This window comes from Bombus pyrosoma, linkage group LG1 (assembly GCF_014825855.1).
Source record: "Bombus pyrosoma isolate SC7728 linkage group LG1, ASM1482585v1, whole genome shotgun sequence".
In the NCBI taxonomy this organism is placed as follows: domain Eukaryota; kingdom Metazoa; phylum Arthropoda; class Insecta; order Hymenoptera; family Apidae; genus Bombus; species Bombus pyrosoma.
The window spans coordinates 1,322,553-1,342,108 of NC_057770.1; the positions used below are offsets into that span (position 1 = coordinate 1,322,553).

At 39.3% G+C, this 19,556-nt stretch overlaps 2 protein-coding genes and 1 long non-coding RNA gene across 38 annotated transcripts in view; 2 read left to right on the forward strand and 1 right to left on the reverse strand.

Annotated features, from left to right (window-relative positions):
* The window catches only part of LOC122567634 (serine/threonine-protein kinase MARK2-like), a 51,720-nt gene extending 36,157 nt beyond the window's left edge, over nucleotides 1-15,563 (forward strand). For 15 of the 33 annotated variants that reach the window (XM_043726669.1, XM_043726661.1, XM_043726677.1 and 12 more), the window contains 6 exons: nucleotides 1,211-1,378; nucleotides 3,018-3,138; nucleotides 3,374-3,462; nucleotides 11,274-11,315; nucleotides 12,691-12,802; nucleotides 13,003-15,563. In XM_043726669.1, the coding sequence (XP_043582604.1) occupies nucleotides 1,211-1,378; nucleotides 3,018-3,138; nucleotides 3,374-3,462; nucleotides 11,274-11,315; nucleotides 12,691-12,802; nucleotides 13,003-13,221 (751 nt within the window). In that variant the 3' untranslated portion in view covers nucleotides 13,222-15,563. The other 18 variants (XR_006316861.1, XR_006316864.1, XM_043726465.1 and 15 more) reach the window with 18 other exon arrangements.
* Nucleotides 10,506-19,221, reverse strand: LOC122567822. 4 transcript variants are annotated; one of them, XR_006316896.1, is made up of 4 exons: nucleotides 19,086-19,221; nucleotides 11,255-11,612; nucleotides 10,972-11,056; nucleotides 10,506-10,645 (listed from the first exon to the last, which is right to left on the reverse strand). It is a non-coding gene; the product is annotated as an uncharacterized LOC122567822 (long non-coding RNA). The 4 variants fall into 4 exon arrangements; XR_006316898.1 differs by having other exon boundaries at nucleotides 19,090-19,220; XR_006316899.1 differs by having other exon boundaries at nucleotides 19,094-19,213.
* Nucleotides 18,024-18,779, forward strand: LOC122567814 (bis(5'-nucleosyl)-tetraphosphatase [asymmetrical]). The gene is made up of 2 exons (XM_043726851.1): nucleotides 18,024-18,278; nucleotides 18,435-18,779. The coding sequence occupies exons 1-2, from the start codon at nucleotides 18,170-18,172 to the stop codon at nucleotides 18,749-18,751; spliced, it is 426 nt and encodes a 141-aa protein (XP_043582786.1). The 5' UTR covers nucleotides 18,024-18,169; the 3' UTR covers nucleotides 18,752-18,779.
* Nucleotides 19,222-19,556: the final 335 nt, after the last annotated feature.

Below are 19,556 nucleotides of genomic sequence, written 5' to 3' on the forward strand. Positions count from 1 at the left end.
AAGAATGGCGAGCACGATCCAGTGTGTACGTCGATCGAACGATTGAATTTCGTTAACTCGCGCACAAATAGGCGCGGCCCGTGTAATCGTATATACGTTACAGTGTTCCGTTATTGACTAAACAACAATGTTTTCGTTGTACCGACTACTAACCACGTAATAGGTGATTAACTCTTTAACTTTAACGAACAAACGTAGAAAAACCGGCCGATCGATAACAAAAAATCTGTCATGATAAGCCCCAGGGAGTTTCTTTGTTTGTTGCGTTGCTCTAGCATGTTGGCTGCTGCCTGCCAATCGTTCGTTGCAGATCACTTTCTTTATGGCTTGACAGATCTACCGAAACAGATAGTCTAATTAAACGTGTATACATATACAAGTGCTTGCTAAAATTATACCGAATCACAGTTACATTCACATATCTCTTTACTCTGTTTTTTACCAGCGTATGTCTAGATTTATCAGCGTGTGTGTATAAAAACAGTCATTAACATCATCATACATACGTCACTGTTTATGTTTTAGCGTCACATTCCGTTCCCCTTATCGTAGAAGTTCTCGCGTGCTAATATCATTGGCAATGCCAGATAGAATTTTCATTTGTCATCCGCTCACCTTAACCTACCCTATGTATCCCCCTACTACCCACCCGACCTCCGCGTAGCGCATCCTGTTCCTCTAGTTTTCAGTGAATTTGATCGCGTCCTACGAAACATGCCTACGTATCTATGTGCAGTACGATCAACGTAGACGAACGAACACGCGAACCAACACCCACCATCGGCTCGTTCCGTTCCTCTTCTTTCCCTTTCTCTTGTTCCTACCCTTTCGAACCGTTTCTAAAAACAGAAAAGAGAAAAGTAAAGAGGAAAAGAGTTACGGGATGTCGTCTGACGTTGAAGCGATAAAAGGAAACATTCGCGTATCGGAATGACGTAACCTTCCGTTATGAAATTCCGATACGTGTCACGTAGAAATTCGACCAGGAAACGTGTAAAGAAATTCGGCTCTTAGGGATTCTTAGAAACGTTCAAAGCGAAAAGAAAAAGAAAGAAAAAAAGGAAAAGAGAAAACGAGAGAAGAAGGGGAAGAAAAGAGAGAAACTAAAGTAAAGAGAAACGCGAGAAAGTAAACGTAACGTCAACGCGAATAGCTATAGAAATCGTAGAAAAGTAGGGCCGGGCAGAGTGCTGATTAGTTTTGTACACAGCCTTGGCGAGGGCACTAGACCAACGCGGGGTCACACCAAGTCTGCGAGCATCAGCGCAGGTCACCGTTCCTCGAGTGGCGTACCCCCCAGCGACCATTCACTACTGGACCCTCAACCACGCAACGCCCACAACTCCTTACTCGCCACTGCTGACCCTCTTAGACAGAGGTACAGATCCTCAAAGCCTTATCAGCCAACCTGTATACAGTCCTCTATTAGATACGCGACAAAAGTCTAACGTACCGCTCTATCGGCCACACCGATTACATCGTTCTATCACGAATCTTTCTATATATTAAATTCAAAGCGATCGCTTAAAGTTGAAGTTTGCGATTTCAAATTCCACTCGAGAGATTCGATCGGATCGGATTCGGAGGCTATCGAACCTGTTCCATATGGAAAAACTCGTTCGTCGCTGACCCTGAATGAACGATTTCAGCGAGGCACGGCAGAATTTTACGTTAGACTATTGGAGCACTCTGTAACTACAAAATATATTCGAATACATATTCTTTTCATTCGTTCATATTTTACATATTTATTTCCTTCTTGGGCCACTAACTCTCTTAGGGCAACTAGAACTTGTGTGTGGCGCGTTCGTGCTTCGAACGAAACGTAGAAATTGCACAACGTCTTGTTCGCGATGAAAATCGGCCCTCGTAGGAACGTTCGTCCTAGGACAGTTTCTGGTCATTTATTCGTAATCACCTTCGTTTTATCTGATTTCTGTTTCTAATTTGCATGAATATCGTCGTTGTTAGTTATCTACTAGCGATCATCGGCTTTGGTCACCGGTTTCTCATTTATCCAAACTACCTTGTTTCTCGCACATAATTCTGCGCCTACGACTACAATCACCGTGTTCACACACGAACAGCTAAACACCATTCTGCATTTTTCCTCCAAGTTGTCTTTCGTTTTAAAATTAGCGGGTAAAACCATACGTTGTAACACGAAACGGTTTAACGGTTAAACGCCGCGTCAATGCGACAATTTGCGTGTGCCTTGAAATAGCAACGCGTGTGACAGGTATACGCCTCGGCGAGAAAAGAATTCTGCCGAATATCGCAACGTAACGTCGGAATCGTCGAGTATCCAGATACGACGATCGCGACGTCGAATATTGGCTATCATAAAATATCAAATTGGCTATCGTTTTGAACAAAATTTTCCGCGCGCGTACGTATCGATAACTCGGATCTCCCAAATCGTGTTCAATTCTTTCTCCTCTAACCGATACGAATTTAAACGGTGTTTCGTCAATTCGATGAAGCGAATTACCTCGAAACAATCGTACGTCCTGTCGACGCATACGCAAATAGAACGCAAAACTGTTTCGCTACATTTTATACCCGCCAATCATTTAACTTTCACTAGATAAACCAAACTAATTCGTTTGAAATTCCGCTTTCTTAGCTCAGACTGTCGAAGCTTGTTTTGCAAGACGTACAAAGATCGCTTGTGCATTATCTACTTTTACAACCGCCCCCTTGAACCTCACGGAAGAATTCGCGTGAAAAGTGAACATTTTACTTTACATCCTACGTCTCTCTCTCTTATTTTGCATCCTTGTCTTTTGCTTGTTTTTTTGTTTGTAACGAAAGATGTACGAAACGGAAACGGAGGAGTCTTTTGTATCGTTTAAATGCACAAATTTCTAGCAAAAGAACCGACACGGGCAAAGCAAACATTATCGATATGTATATACATAAGTACACATGTATATACGTATTATGCACCGATAGACACGCGCGTTACCCCGTCAATTATGGGAATAATAATAGAAACACGATCTTTTCTCAACTAGTTTGGGTGTATCTCCAAGCAATAGACTGGCAACGCCTACAACACCGGCATTTCCGAGAAATGTCCCAAGCCGTAGTACGTTCCATTCTGGCCAGAACAGAGCTCAGCGAAATCATACTCAGGTTCGTAAGTTTCGATACATTTCCTTTTTCTTTTTTTTTTTTTTTTTTTTTTTTTTTTTTTTTTTTTTTTTTTTTTTTTTTTTAATGGTATCGATTAGAAAATTTTCATGATCTATAGATCGAAGACGATCGAAATTTTCGATATAAACGTTGTAAGCTAACAACTACACCGTTAAGTTGATTTATCGCGTGCCTTTGCATTACCATGTATAGTTGTGTTCTATGAACTTTCTAGGGTCATACGCATACACAGGACACAAATGCAATTAGTCCATTAGCAAGACCGTCCTTCTTCTCCAAGTTATCCTCGAGGTTCTCCAAACGGTAAGTTTTGTCGATTCGTTATACGTACATACATTGAAAAAAAAAAAAAAAAACAGAAAAAAACAGAAAAAAAAAGACGGTTTCTCGTATTCGACAGCATGCTAGTACATGTACCACTGTAAAGTACCACCGTTCGTCCACAAAAATATATCTTTAGCTTACGATCGAAGTTCGGCCAAGTGTCTAATCGTAAAATTTCGATGGACGACAATCGATCAACCTTGTACGATAAACGATGAAATTCTTTTCGGAAATGCAAATTTTTCACCGATCCGCGTACCGAACGAATCGCGCTCGACCACACTCCGATTTGAAAAAACATTCTTTCTTCGTGAAATGGAAGGAGAAGAACAAGTAAACGTAAAATTGTAGTAGAAGTAATGTAAAAGTAAAAGAAAGAAAAGAAGAAGAAGAAACGGCAGCGGAAGAAGAGAGGGAGAGAAAAAGAAAGGATAGTCCATGAACGAAAAGAAAGAGATAAAACGAGAAAGTGGTGTACGTACGATACGTTCGATTCTAATTCGCGAGCCAGACGTGTATTTCGTTCGATCTTGTAGAAATCATCGCTCATGTCTCTATATATCGGAAAGAAAAAGTTGTAAACACAAAAAAAGCTTTTACAGTGGGCCTTTCGATGCATGCGTAGCAATTAATCCCGTGAAACGAACGATTTTCAACTGTATTTATACTTATGCTACAATAGTTTGAACGAGTCGAACCTATCGTTTTGCATGTGATATGATATTTCTGTTTTAAGGATGCACAATGACTATGTAATTCTAAAAATTTCTTATCGATACGTCAAATATTTCCGTATCGTATTTAACGTAACATTTCTATACAAGTATACGTAATATACTGCAAAAACGATATACAGTACGATCAATTAGTAACCCGATGAGCGAGCAGCGACCATTATCAGTGAAAGCGACGAAAAACGTAGCTTGTTCACGATACATCTCGTAGTTGTATTTGTTTCTACGCCGTTTTCGCCGTTTCTTTATCCCATAAGCATCTGCTTCTCAGGTTTCTATAGCACCCTTTTAGTTCGACTCTACTCTCTTCGTTAACCGATTGTTACACACACACACACGCACGCACGCACACACACACAGGCAAGCAAGCAAACAAACAAACAAACAAACAAACACACACGCGTACAAAGACTGAAACGCAAAACATACATACGCGATACATACACGCACACACTTTGACAATGACCGTTCTAATTCTCATCTATCTTTATCTATCCTACCTGTTTCCCTTCGATTCCTGTCTCGTTTTCCTATATAAGAATATAATTCGTTAACCGAGAAGAAAAGCATCGAGAGCAATTCTAGGAAAAATGTATTCGTCGTCCGTTCTGTGTCCTTCATAGCGAACGTACGTACCGTTATCGTGTCTGCTTAATGTTCGAACGTTCCTATTTACGAAAGAAAACCCCGAGAATCGACCATCGACGATAGTAATACCGCTTGGCCAGCTCGAGTTCAGGCCACCTCGCATACTCATTGTGCATCCCTTTTTGACTCGACTGTAGCGAGGCATATCCTTGACTTAGTACTTTACCTATACTTTATATATGGAACCTTGATCTTGTCGCATACAACAATCATTACAATAATCGGAAAAAGTGAAAATGCGTGTTGTTATATTGTTACGCGTAGAATAGAGGTAGATTAGAGGGATAAAGCGTAGGCGATAAAACGGTTCGAAGCGAGGACCCAAGGCCACAGAATAACGAGAGCAATCCAGCTTGTTCGTCTCACCGTCAGCATCTTTTCTACTTTCACGATATGGTCACTGTACGCATCGTCGATACGTACTATAGACACACAACTGTTCGATCAAACCGAAAATTCTGTCCGATTTGCCGACACAGCATAATAGCCATTGGTGCATCGCTCAAATTCTTCACACTTGGATTAATGTTTACCGGTGTATTGTATGCTACAGGACATGAACCGATTAAATCTTGACATCGCTCGAGCTTCGTCAAACGATGGCCGTAGAGACGCGCAAAACTTAACGACCGATGCGCGCGAGAGAAATTCGCGCGAACGCAGCAAGACCAGCGAGCCGAGCTCGTCGCGTTCTATCGGCCTGAAACAATGGTAACAGCATCCGTGTTACCGGCTCAACGATCCACGGATGTCGGAATGCGTTTGACCAACGAACGAGACAGTACGAAACGAGAAAAGAAAAGAAAGAAAGGAAACGGAAGAGGAAAGAAGAGAAGAGGAGAGAAGAGAAGAGAAGAGAAAAGAAATAACACGTTCCGTCTCTCGCTCCGTTATTCTGTGGTGTATCGTCAAGCTTTTCAGAGTCGACAGATCGTTGTCGTTGATTATAAAAGAAAAGTTCTTACGATATTGTTACCGTTAGGCGCACGGAGTGCGACATTCTCGCGTTCATCCTATAACGATCCTTCGAAACGCGAAGTGTCTTCCTGACGCGCGACGATCAAACGATCCGTTGCTGCCGCTATTTTGTCGTCACCATCGTCACCACCGTCGTCGTCAACGTTACCGTCACCGTCGCAGCCGTCGTCGCCGCAACTGCCAGCCCGCAGCCTTATCCCCTTAGACTTAGCATTGAAAATCGTGCCTTTCCTAATTCAGCCTGCCAGCTATAATAGTGAACGTGCACTTTCATGCCGCTCATCTTTTAAAGACGTACCTATCTATACATAATCTCTTTCTATTTTTATACGTATATTCATCGCGTCGTACGTCAGCTTCGTTTTACCTTCTTCGTCCTAAAATAACCGTAACGAACGTCGGCCACTCGTCGTCGATAATTCATCGATCTTTCGTCGATCTTTCGTCGACCTTTCGTCGATCTGGTTCATGCGAATCGATCATTCCTGATCTTGTTGAATAACCCGATCCTTTGAACGCTTTTGAACGGTTTACTTGATCGAACAGACTTATCCACTTTTGTACGGAACGCGTAGCGCTCGCGAGTAGTCGCGGTACGATGTGCTCGTTCGTCCGCCTGTCCAGTTCCTGTCTTTAGTCTCGTGGCAAACTGACAAAGGAGCGACGAAAAGAAGAGGAAGAAAGCAGGAGAAAAAGAGAGAGAGAGAGAAGATGGAATGGAAAAAGGAAGGGAAGAGAGTTACATTGGAAGAATAGGAAAAGGAAAAAGAATTGTCAGATCTAAAGGGGAAATAGGGTAAAAACGAGATGGAGTATTTCGCGCGTATCGTGTTCTTAAGTCGCGCGTGGCACGTGGCACACCGTTACGCGCTATCGTTGCCAATTTCCGTTTCCATTTTCGTTTCAGCTCTTGTTTTCGTTTCCGATATTATTACCTTTAGCGTTATCGTTACAGTTACCGTTACCGTTACCATCATTATCGCTGTTACCGTGTTTACGATAGAAAAAAAAAAAAAAGAAGAAAAATACGCGTGAAACGATGTCGGTGCACAAGCGTGACTTTTTATGCGTGGACAGTGCCAAAGTCGCACGGACAAAATATTATATAATCTTGGCGGTTCAATTCACTCGGTAAAATCCATCGTTGTCGTATTAACAATCGCGAAGAAGAAAACATGCAGGTGTACCGCTTAATAATGTCAGCGTGTTTTTGCCTCGTTAGCCTCGTTTTACCTTTCCCGAAAAGTAATTGTCGTTTGTCTACTTTAGGTCCGATCAGTTGACCAGAACGTTTGTTTTACCGACGAATTCGACGTTGTCGATGAAGCGACAACGTTCGTCAATCGTCGTCCATCGCGTGAACGTTCTATAGCTTTGTTTTTGTTACCGAAAACGTACGAATACCTATCCTTTAATCCTCGTAAAAGTGGTATAATTGTACTAACAAACGTCACACGGTTCATTTCACAACAATAATGGAGTACATGAGAATTCTTCGTACGTTGACAGGTTTTCTAAGTGAAGGCTGAAGTCTCGCCTTGTTTCCCTCGAGCCGAAATGAGAGCGAGCCGCACGCTGAATATCAAGCAACGGCAATATACAGACATTTTACCGGCACAGTAATTAAAGTCCGATCGACCGGCCGACTATAACTTCTAACATTAGCGTATTCCTAATTATTTTCTTTTCTTTCTGTCTTCGTTTGTCTGATAATAATTTTTACTTAGATTTTGTATCAAAGACATATATTGAGAAATGGTTAAAACTTCGTAGCGATGATACACCGTAAATTCGAGGAAATATATTGGATATCGATAATTTTTTAAACTCGCTCGTCGATCGTTTCGCGAGCAAAATTCTCCGCAGTAGAACCACGCAATTTTATTCGTCACTTAGTTACGCCAACACGCTGCAACCATCTCTTTATTCGATCTCTTGTTATTAATCGCTCATTTTCAAATCCGAGAGAACGAGAGAACAGCTAACACACGTTATCGTGATAATAACCGAGCGTTACGGAATTGTATCGACTCTTCGTTCTTTGTTTCTCCATTTCTTATCAGTGTCTGTTCCTTTCTTCTATCGATATCCAAAATATTTGTTGTCTTACGTCGGAAATAAACGCGAATTATGTTTAAGTTTGCAATTGTCAAATTTCCATTCGATGCTGAATGCAAGACAGACTCGACTGAATCATCAACTATAAGAAAATTCTTATATCGATTCTTTTGTTTAACAGAGAATGCATTTTTTTTTTTTTTTTTTTTTATACGAATGTACATGTATGTCGCAATATACATATGCGTGTAATTTATGTAAATATATGACATATATAGTTTCATACATTTCATGATATATAGTTTCAGTATTGGCATTCGTAAAGTATTTTGTACAGCTTCTTAACGTAACGATGGAAATAAATTATATCCCACAAAATGGAAAAGGAACCGAGAACAGTTCAATGAATCATCGAACGTACAAGAATTCGTCGCCGAATTCTCAAAGAATCGATATCAGACACGTTGCACCTCTTTATCGGCTAACAAGCAGCTTTCGCATTCGTTATTTTATATTCGTTGTATTCCCTTTTTACATTTGACATTCTTATCCTATCTAACGTTCGTGCTTCGCACTCCGTTGTTGCGAATCGGTCGATCCGAACCCATCGATACGCGATGCATTTTCTTACTTCTATTCCGAATCGCTACGAAACACGATGTAACGTATATCATCAAAGGCATTCCATTGTATTTTCTCCTTCGCATGCCTTTTTTTTTTTTTTTTTTTTTTTTTTTTTTTTTTTTTTTTTTTTTTTTTTTTTTTTTTTTTTTTTTTTTTTTTTTTTTTTTTTTTTTAACATACTCGCCGTATCGAAACGGCAACCATCCGTTGCTCGTCGACGTATTTATCCTGGAAATTCAGATTTCCTTCAGACACCTTCGAATTTCGAATTCCAGCTCGATACTCGAGTTCGAGTTGTGCAAACGAACAGCAAACTGTTCCGTTGCGCTGATATGCATTTTCTTCCTACCGCTGAAACACTTTATTTAGCGAAGAAATATTAATAGTAATAATTACGATAACAAACTGACGAGGAAAATGAAAAGAGAAAAAGGAGAAAAAGAGCAAAGCGACATCAGGCTTTGCATTTCTTTTGCATTGAAGCAATACGATATTGTTTCGTAATTGATCTCAGTACTAAGCAAGTGCGAGGCAAAAATGAAGGAATAAAGAAAAGGTCAAGTTTTAAAACAATGGGTTATCTCTAGTGTCCAAGAGAAACGCAACTTTTGTTAAAAGAAAAGAAAGGGGAGGGGGGGAAAAAAAGAAAGAAAATGTCGAAGATTTAAAACGAACAAGACTCGAACGGTTTGTTCCATATTTTTATATGCGATATTATCCTGTCGCAATTGATGTAGTATGCTAGTTAGTTAATTTAGTAAAATCATATACAATTTATTTTTTATGGTAATCGCGATTTAACAGAAAATTACCTGTTCTTCAAACGTCATTTTTTTAACGCAACAATGTTTCACGTCCGATAATACGAACTCGTAAACTTGGAAATCGTTTTTCCATTACGATCGATGTCATATTTTTGCGAATACCTATTTGTTTTATAACTTGTACGAGAGATACGTAAGCAAACCAGAAGAACGGAGCAAACAGTATCCTATATTTAAATACAAGCGTCCTCTTTGTCAGATAATTGTCAGGTAATTGATCGTCTAAATGGTCTCGAATATTGCGTAAACCAGATCATTGTCGAAACTGCGTGCCTTCCTCTTTTCGATGTTATACAATTCATGCGTATTTTTACTATAAAAAAAAAAGAAAAGAAAAGAAAACGAGAAAAAGGAAAGAAAAAAGAGAAAAAGAGAACGATGAAACGAGTACGAAACCTATGCACTAGTTTTTCAAGCATCGATACAAATTTCACACAGTCCGATGAAAATGCGTAATATGTACATACCGAACGATACAATAACTACCATTATTTACAAAAGAGAAAGTAAGAGAGTAAAATAAAGATTTGTAATACGTTGTGGTGTAAGCGAAGAAAGAAAAGGATCATGTGACGAAAGTGGGTGCCTGATCGAGCGAACGAGCGAGAGAATGAATGAAGAAAGGCCTCGGGTGAATTTAACGATTAAAACTGTCGAAAGTCTTTTCCTTTTGTCACGAGTTTTCGTCGATCGAACGACGTTACTTGCTGGTATACAAAAGTACTTTTTCACGCGTCAATTCCAACGTTTTTCTTAAATCAAAGAACAGTTCATCGTGATTAATCATCGATCGAAAATTTCCTTTATTATTCTTTTATTATAGTTACTCTACCTAACTTGGTCATTTTCCATATTATACGACACGCGTTCGTGTCAAATGGAAAGAAAACGTTCGGTTCCATTGAAAAATTCTTTAGATTCCGGCGATGGAGAAGAAAAATTGATAACGCATTGCCGAGATCACCAAGTAGATTGCTAGTTTACGCGCACGGGAGAAAGATACAGGAAATGGAATTTAAGCGTCTCGAACTTGTCGTGTATATTGTAATACGTATAAAGATAGGAGGGATATAAAGGAAAAGAGAAATGACACCAACAACGCAAGATTTTATACGCAAGATTTACGAATATAGCACATCTGTAAATGATATTAAACGCTCTTTGCTGCACTCCAGCTCCCATCCAACTGTTTAAACGTCTGGCATTTTTCTTTTCTCTTTTTTTCTTTTTTCTTGATTTTTCCCCCCTTTCGTCGATGGATCTTTGACCGAGAACCGATCACTTTCATGGATCTATCTGAAAGGCGTTTACTTTAGATCTTTACGATACGGAGGGCAGTAAATAGCTAATAGAAAGTGAATAGAAATATTATTTAAAATAATTTTAAGAAGCAATAATAGTAATAATTTCATATTAATAAATATGTTAAAACTGCCTTATACATGTGTTGTATCAATTTATTTCTGAATCCTCTATTCAAAAGCAATTAAATTATTCTACGTGTGCGTTGTATGATATACTGTATGTTTTTGTTAAAAGCGTTGCGTGTAATTAGCTTTAGTTCGTTAACTGTAGATGCTCGAACATTTGAGACGAGGAAATACGTGGACGTATTTTTGTACCATTGACAACAAGTATGACCATCGTAGACGAGTAGACAAGCACTTGATTAAAGCACTTCGTTTCCATTTATCTTGCCCTGAAATGCTAGAAAAGAACGATAATAAAATTCGTTTAACTGTTTTGATCAATGCTGTCTATCGTTATAACTATCTATGGTATAACTCGCCAATGTTTGCGATAGGTAATGCGATGGTGATAGAAAGAATGGTGGTGCTTAAACGTATGAACTGAATTTGCCTGAATTTGATTTGATGATTTATCATATTTAGTATTTGCAACTACCTTTGTTTTGTTATTTCAGCCCCATGGACCCATCCGTACCTCCCAAGCACCCAGTAGTGAGGTACGTTGCTACATACCATAATACCATGGTCCACACATTCTAATTTCATATTTTATCCGTTTTGTTCTCTTCTGTTGTCTCGTTCTTTCTTTTTACGTTTCTTTTCTCACCGCTTACTACTTCTTCTCTTTCTTTCTTCTTTTTTTCTCTTTTATTTTCTCTTTTTTCTTAAGTTTTCGTTCGTTATCATGGATCATTCTAATGTGTATTTTTACTTGGATTATTTTCTATCGACGCTTAACTGCTATGTAAATCCATACAGTCTCATTACGACGTAGAATAGAGTGACGCCTGTTTCTGTAAAGCAATGTGTTCGTTATTCGAAGAGCAATGTTTCACATGTATATCAATGGAAAAGCACCGATGTATATATACTTGAAGCATACGTATACGATACAGATGCGTTACTTGCCACGCAATAATCGTAATTGTTTATTGTATACCGTGTACCGTATACGAACCACCCGAACGATGATCGGGTGGATAGACAGCAATATACATGTCATAGGAACAGAACGTTCCTCATTCAATTTTTCACACACTCTTTCTTCTTTTCTTTCTCCTTTTATCTTACAGCCGTATGATTATCTTAACTATATTGAAATGTATTAGGTCGGATCGATTATTTTTCTCATATCTCACGATTCGATCGCGAGACAAGCAAGAAAAAAGGAAGAAAGTTTCTGTGTGTAATCGCGCCGCACGCCGATAATTCAAACGATGCGAAACGAAACGAAACGGAATGCAACGGAAGGACGAGGAAAAGAAAACAAACGTCAGAGAACCGCGATACACGCTGTTTCAAATTCGAAATCTTCGACCGTCTTTACGTATAATTAACACGTTTCTCGGGAAAATTGTTAGCTTCTTCTCCTATAAAAGTGTCGGTATGTATGCATGTGTGCACGCATGTCGCGTTTTACGTTGCGCCTTTCGAATCGTTCGATGATCAACGGCTTACGGAATCTTAATGCACGTGTCCCGCAACTATCGAGATCTCTGTGAACGACGAGACGGGAAATGGGACATGGATGCGATGTGACACGAGAACGCAGAAAAAGAGCGGTAACGATAGATGAATGTTTGACAATTAACCGATACGTTTCAGTGGCTCGAAAATTTTCGTACGAATAACGCGTAACTTGATGGAAAAAGTTTAATCTACAACGTCGAGTTAGACTCGTGGTACGTCCTTCGGGCCAAACACGAAGAACACGTACGAGAAACGTGGTACGCCCTTCGGGCCAATCGTAAACAACACGAGCATGAAACGTATGTTCTTCGGGCTATATACAGGCGACAAACACTTTTCTTTCTTGGTCGCATTCGGAATTGAAATCGTAGGGCAAGGGGTTAAAACGTTCTTTTGTTACAGCGGAGCAACCACTAACGACGAGCAGGTTAAGCCACGCAGTCTACGTTTCACTTGGAGTATGAAAACTACGAGTAGTCGAGATCCGAACGAAATCATGTCCGAAATTCGAAAGGTATTGCAATGGATCGTATATCCTTAGAATATCCTTTTAATATTTTTGTTCGTTTGCCTCGTAGAAGAAATAAAGAAAAGAAAGAGTATAACGATGATTGATAGCGTGTTGTCTCGTGGAGACTCTGATATTTCTCGAATTTCGAATATCGTAACGACGAGCATAAAGGATTTACTAATGTGTGTCGATCGATTCTCTAGGTGTTGGACGCCAATAAGTGTCAGTACGAGCAACGCGAAAGGTTCCTGCTACTGTGCGCACATGGAGACGCGGCTACAGATAGCCAAGTACAGTGGGAGATAGAAGTCTGTAAACTGCCACGACTTTCTCTGAACGGTGTACGGTTCAAACGGATCTCAGGCACATCGATCGGCTTCAAAAACATTGCTAGCAAAATAGCGAACGAACTCAAGCTGTGACTGCCGACAACAGGCGCTCTATCCACTCGCGCCAACCCATAACGCTCTCGTGATCGATGACGCAGATTCACGGTTACCGACGACTTTCAGTTTTCCTTCTTCTGGGACTTTAACCTCGTCGACGATACCGATACCGATACCGATACCGATATCGACTCCGATACCGATACCGATACCGATACCGATACCGATGCCGATGCCGATGCCGATGCCGATACCGATACCGATCCCGACGCCGATGCCAATGCCGATACCGATCCCGACGCCGATGCCGATGCCGATGCCGACGCCGACGCCGATACCGATACCGATACGGATACCGATACCGACACCGACACCGACACCGACATCAACGTCCATACCGATACCAATACCGATATTGATTCCGATTCTGATTCGAGTTCTGGTTCCGGTTCTAACCCTCGTTCCGAAACCAATAACCGAGAAATATTCGTTTGAACGATTGCCCGAATTCTGTCCCAGTCGAACAACGAAAGTAACGTCGGCCGAATCAAACTCTCACACTGATCATCGATCATCGATCGTCGATCATCGATCTATCAACGCGTTACGTCGTCGTCCTGCTATTTACTCGGAAGCCTCGAAGACACTGTGATCCGTGACCGTTGAACGCGCGCGTATTCAAATACTCCCGAGTGCCAAAACGAAATGAAACAATCGGTTCTTCGTGAAATCGTTACTGCATGCGGACCGATACAATGACAGGAAGATTGGGAGTGCGAGGAGAATGGAGTGTTGCCGATCGGACAACGGTGAACGAAAGAAATGGAAAATGGCCACGGAAATGGAAAAAGAGGCGAGGCGAAAGGAAGAAGGAAAAAGGAGAACAGAAACGTCGAATTATCATCGAACGCTACGATCGCGGTAACACGATTTTGACGTTCTTTTCGTTGGTATACAAAGGATAGTTCCTGACAACCTCGATACCTCGAGAGTATCGTACGCATCGTCGTATCGATCGTTCGAGACATGCTCGATCATGCACGCGTCATACAGGAGCGGTCGCCGTCACGTTAGAACTTGAAACGCTACGCGTTTACAGTATTATATATTGAGAGTTATTTTATCGATGTTACAAAACACACTGTTTCCGGTGAAATTGAAAAATTGCCGTTTTGCGTAACTCAGGCCAATCTTATATTCGGTTACATTCTACTTTTTTAGAATTACACTCGAGCTTTCTTTATTCTCGAATTTCTTTTCTCTTGCCGCTAAATCGTTAGGGCCGAAACTTGTTAATGGAAAACATATTACGTTCTATGTAAACTGTGCCTAACGACGCGTATCGATAGAATTGACAAACTGTCTTCTCTGCGAACAAGGTAAGGAACAAGCTAAGGGGATGAAGAACCGCATTTTTCGGAGAAAAACGAATGTTCTAGAGCGAGACGTTCGATCGAGCGCGCATTGTGCAGAACATCTACGTCGTGAGTCTTTCTTTTCGCAACGTTCACTTTTCGAATTGTTTTATATGTGAAGAGCACTTAAGAAGACAAGCGGTCTCTTTGTACATAATCGATCAAATTATTCGAGTAATCTGTAAAGGAATACGTAGACTTTTACTCGTAACAAAGGCATCTTTACACACTTGTCATTCGTTGAAGGTTGAAGGAAATTCAACCATTTCGAAATATTACGCGAGTGTAGCAACACGTCCGCGCCCAACCATTTATCCTTTCAAATATTTTTACAATACCTTACTTTTTTATCTATATCGTAAGTTTAAAAACTATGCAACATTGTAGGCATCAGCCAAATTAATTAATTAACGCGTTATTATTACTATTATTATTATTATTATTATTATTATTATTATTATTATTATTATTATTATTATTATTGTTATTATACATATTTTTATTTTCATTTCTATCAATAATGTACCAATAATATTACGACACAATGTTAAACGTGTCGGAACAAGATAGAGGAAGAGGAGCTACTAATTATCGTAACTTAAGGATTATTATTGATCGAATCCACTCGTATATATCTCGCGCGAGTAACGATGCAAGTAAGTACTTTGCTCCGAAGCGATTCCGGGATATAGGCTAGCAAATATGCACGCGCGCACGACATCGTCGATAACGAGATCTGTTATTTCTACGAAGGATACTATGTAAGATTATATTTAAGTATTGTAATTGGCTATATACTATTACGCTATTTAACCTTTTATTCGCAGATGTATTCGCGGTTGAATGAACTTAAATTAGGAATTATTGTAAATGTAGAGGCGTCTAGAGAGACTTGGTGTATATACATAATATAATATACGAAGGTACTAAATTAACCAAATAAATGAAGCCTCATACACACTATGAATGCAAATAAGAAATTAAAAAAACGGCGAAAAAAAGGGAAGGAAAAAGAGAGAAAGGAATAGCGGAGCGGAAAGAGGAAGAGGAGGAGGCAAGGGAAAGAGAAGAAAAGACAAGAAGAATAGTGCAAACAAAGCAAGGAGAACGAAAGAGAGAAAGTTCGAAACTCGAGTATCGCGCAATCTTTTTATATTTGCCTAAGATTGATCGTCTACATTACACAGCAGGCAATGACTAATTTATTTAAATAAATACAAAACTCGAATGATTTTTTCACGTTTCTAACACGCGTTTAAAAAAAAAAAACCACACGAACGTGCCTCCAAACGTCGAGCAAAATCTTCGTTTTCAATTCGATGAAAACTCTTCATTGTTCAGCGCATGTTTCTCCGGTGCATGGTTCTTTCGAGTCGCCGGAAACGACCGATAACGACCAAGTATTATTATCAACGATCTGTGACAATGTCGTTCTCGCGTTCGTAGAACGAATTCGCGAAAACTCAGTTTTCGATCTACGATTAACTACTGTGCGTATAGCGTTTAAGTGTAACTTCATCAATATCTTTTCCTTTTATGACCCGAATAAGTTGCAAGCAAATCGTCTTTCGACTAGTCTTCGACGAAGCTTCGTATTTTGAAGTGTTATTCATATCGAGAGGCTCGATACGAATAATTATGCTATGTCGGACACGATTTTCGACGAATGATATGTAATACAGCGAACGGAAGATCCTTGTGACACAAGTCGAATCGCTGCCCGAATTACCGATCCGTAAACTCTCCCTTTGTCGATTCCTTTACGTATAAAAAAGAAAAGAAAGCAAGAGAAAAGAAATGGACCTGAAAACAAAAGGAACAGATAACAAAGGGAGAAAGGAGGAGAAGTTTGAAGCAATGGCAGACATGGGAACGTAGAGGAGGAAGTAGTAAACGAAAAAAGGGAAAAAAAAGAATGTAGAATCTGTTCGCAATGATCACGCGTGTCAATGAAACAGCACTGTGTATAATTCCAGATGCAATCGTCGTTGTGCAAAAAAGACACGATACTGTAGAAAACTGTATCTTTACCATAGCAATTATGAATTAATGTTACAAAATAAGATCCTTCGGTAGCGTTAATGATATATCCCTGTAAGATGCAAGTAGGCGCGAAAACGGTATTCCACTGTAACGAAATAAATACACATTCGTTCGTTCGTTCGTTCGTTCACCGTTCGTTCGTTCGTTCGTTCGTTCGTTCGTTCGTTCGTTCGTTCGTTCGTTCACCGTTCGTTCGTTCGTTCGTTCGTTCGTTCGTTCGTTCGTTCGTTCGTTCGTTCGTTCGTACGTTCGTGCGTTCGTTCGTTCGTTCGTTCGTTCATTCATTCGCTCGCTCGCTCGCCGCTCGCCATTCGCTTGCTTCGTCAAATAAATATGTAAATTGATGATCGATGCTTAAAGAGAAGAACTCGAGTTTAAGAGGAATACTAATGAACAAGTAAATCGTAAGATGGAAAAGCTGAACGGATGACACACCAGCGCAGCGATTCGAAACGGCGAGCGCATGGTTCGCTCGTGTCGCGCGTTTACCCTCATCGCGCCGCACCGCGAAACAAAAAGCTTTTGTGATTTTTCTATTATGTAAGTAGTAAAACGATAGAGGGAGAAACGAATACCGAATCTGATCTGGTCCGATCCGGTTCGATTCGATTTGATTTGGTTTGATTCGATACGGTTCGGTTCGGTTCGTCATCCATCCAGTGACATCACTTCGCCCTGCACGCACACATATATACACACACCTACACAACACACGACAAACATATGCGACATACACTTAACAATTTGTAGATAGGTACGTACATACAGCTTTGCTAAGTGTTTTCTGGTGATCGGTATTTAGCCAACAAAATGTAGCAGAAACATTTATAATAAAATGGTAACACACATTGTTTCCCAATTCCTTTCGAAATTGTACACGCGCAACAGGGTAAACGTTCTATCCTTTTAAACAATTTTTTAACATGCCATAATGTTCTGTGATACGATCGCTCGAACAAGAATGCTAAAAAATGCAAATGGAAGACAAATCCAAGACAAAATTGAAAAACACGTCAATATATATTTCTTTATTTTTATTTATAAATCCGCGTTTTCATTACGAATATCCAAAACCTCGACTTTCTACAAAAATATGTAAAACACTTGTTTCCTGTTCACTGATGTAAAAGGAGAAATGTTAAACAATATATGACTCGAGGCAAAACAGAACATTTCATTTGTCAGAGAATAATATCTATTTCTCACAAACATTTCTCAGAATCGTCATGGATTTCCAGTACCGTAACGTATCCTGTAATGCTCTCCGATAATACTTGCACAATATTTCTGATTTTTCTTCTAACTATGTCTATTCAAGTGTTAAGATAGATGAATAAATACGAATGAATTTTCAGACTTCATTAGTCTTCAAATAGAATAACATCTGTCGTCGAGCTTTTCGAATCTAATTTCATAAATAATTAAATTAGAGCTTTCTCTTGTCGCTATTTTGTCGCCACTTGCCTGTCTATTCCGTGGCTGAATGAAACATAAACACTAGCAACAATTTTTTAAGTGAACGCACAATGACAACACGCGCTTGCGGTTTCGTTGTATTTCGACGTGTTCAAGGAATAATCGAATATCTTTTAATGCAAGTATCTTACGGGACGCATCATTGGACCCCACCGAAAGGTTTGTAATATAATCGTTCGTTCGTTTACTCATTATTTCAGCACCTAACCTTTGAGAAGGCAACAGATTCGAATCTCTTTTTTACGGACTATAGGAAACAACGGTACTGTTTCTACGTTTCTATGCACGTGATAGATTCCTATATTTTGTGTGCAGGTCATGTCGATCCTGGTGAATCAGACATGGAAGCTGCGCTACGTGAAACAGAAGAAGAAGCGGGCTTATTGGTTAATGATTTAAATATTTTCGAAAACGTGAAGGAAGAACAAAATTACGAAGCAAATGGAAAACCGAAAATTGTCATTTATTGGTTAGCAGAATTATTAGATCCTGAGAAACCGATTCGATTGTCACACGAACATCAAGCATTTAAATGGCTTCCGCTGGAAGAAGCTTGTTCCGTAGCAAAGTATAAAGAAATGCAAACCACATTGAGAAATTTTAACGATTATATATTAAAAAATCTCTCTTAAATAATAATATAGAGTTTCTACAAATCCTGATGCTATTGTTAAAATTGTTATCTTTTCTTTCAAAATAATACATATACATATAAGATCTTCTCCATAATCTCGTTTGTAAGTTAACGGTAGTCATGGTGTTCGCAAATTTTTTTTTATACATTTCCTTATGTATATAAACCAATCAAAGATAGTGTATTGAAATTTGTTTCTATCATTTCGTTGTCGGTTCCCAAGGAATTGTTAACACTTGACTTAAACATAGTTTTAATCATTTCTTCGAGCAATCGATTTTTCATGAGAATTCGCGCTTTAATGTTGGTACGTATCACATCTATATACTTACTTACTTACTTATCTTACATATCAACTGGTATCAACTTATCAACGCATCGTCACGCTTCACGTTCTTTTTATTTCTAACTCGTAGTACATAACCTCATTGTTTCGATCGGAGCATCTCGTGAATAATAACAAATATGATTAATCCACTTCAAAGGTTATTTTCTTTCTTAAAGTATTGGTACTTTAGATACATGCTTGTTACGGAGTTATACATGGTTGAAGAATGGGAAAGAAACTTCATCAGTATCCTTTTAAAAATCTACACAAAAATATACACGAAACTTCATCAGTGAAAATTTACTCGACTACGATATTATAACGTGTAAGTCTATATATTTCAAGGATGTTAACAAAGTGATGAAATATTTGAAAATTAATATGCTATTCCTATATTATATACAGATATATTTCTGATCACGTTGTTCTTTTCCTTTTTCTGGTTTAATTATAAAATAATGCTGCCTATTATACA

What these genes read in the sequence shown, in the direction of transcription:
- LOC122567814 (XM_043726851.1), top strand. Translation starts at nt 18,170, where the DNA reads ATGACAACACGCGCTTGCGGTTTCGTTGTATTTCGACGTGTTCAAGGA. An exon ending in TCATTGGACCCCACCGAAAG is followed by an intron (nt 18,279 to 18,434) that starts GTTTGTAATATA and finishes TTTTGTGTGCAG; the next exon opens with GTCATGTCGATCCTGGTGAA.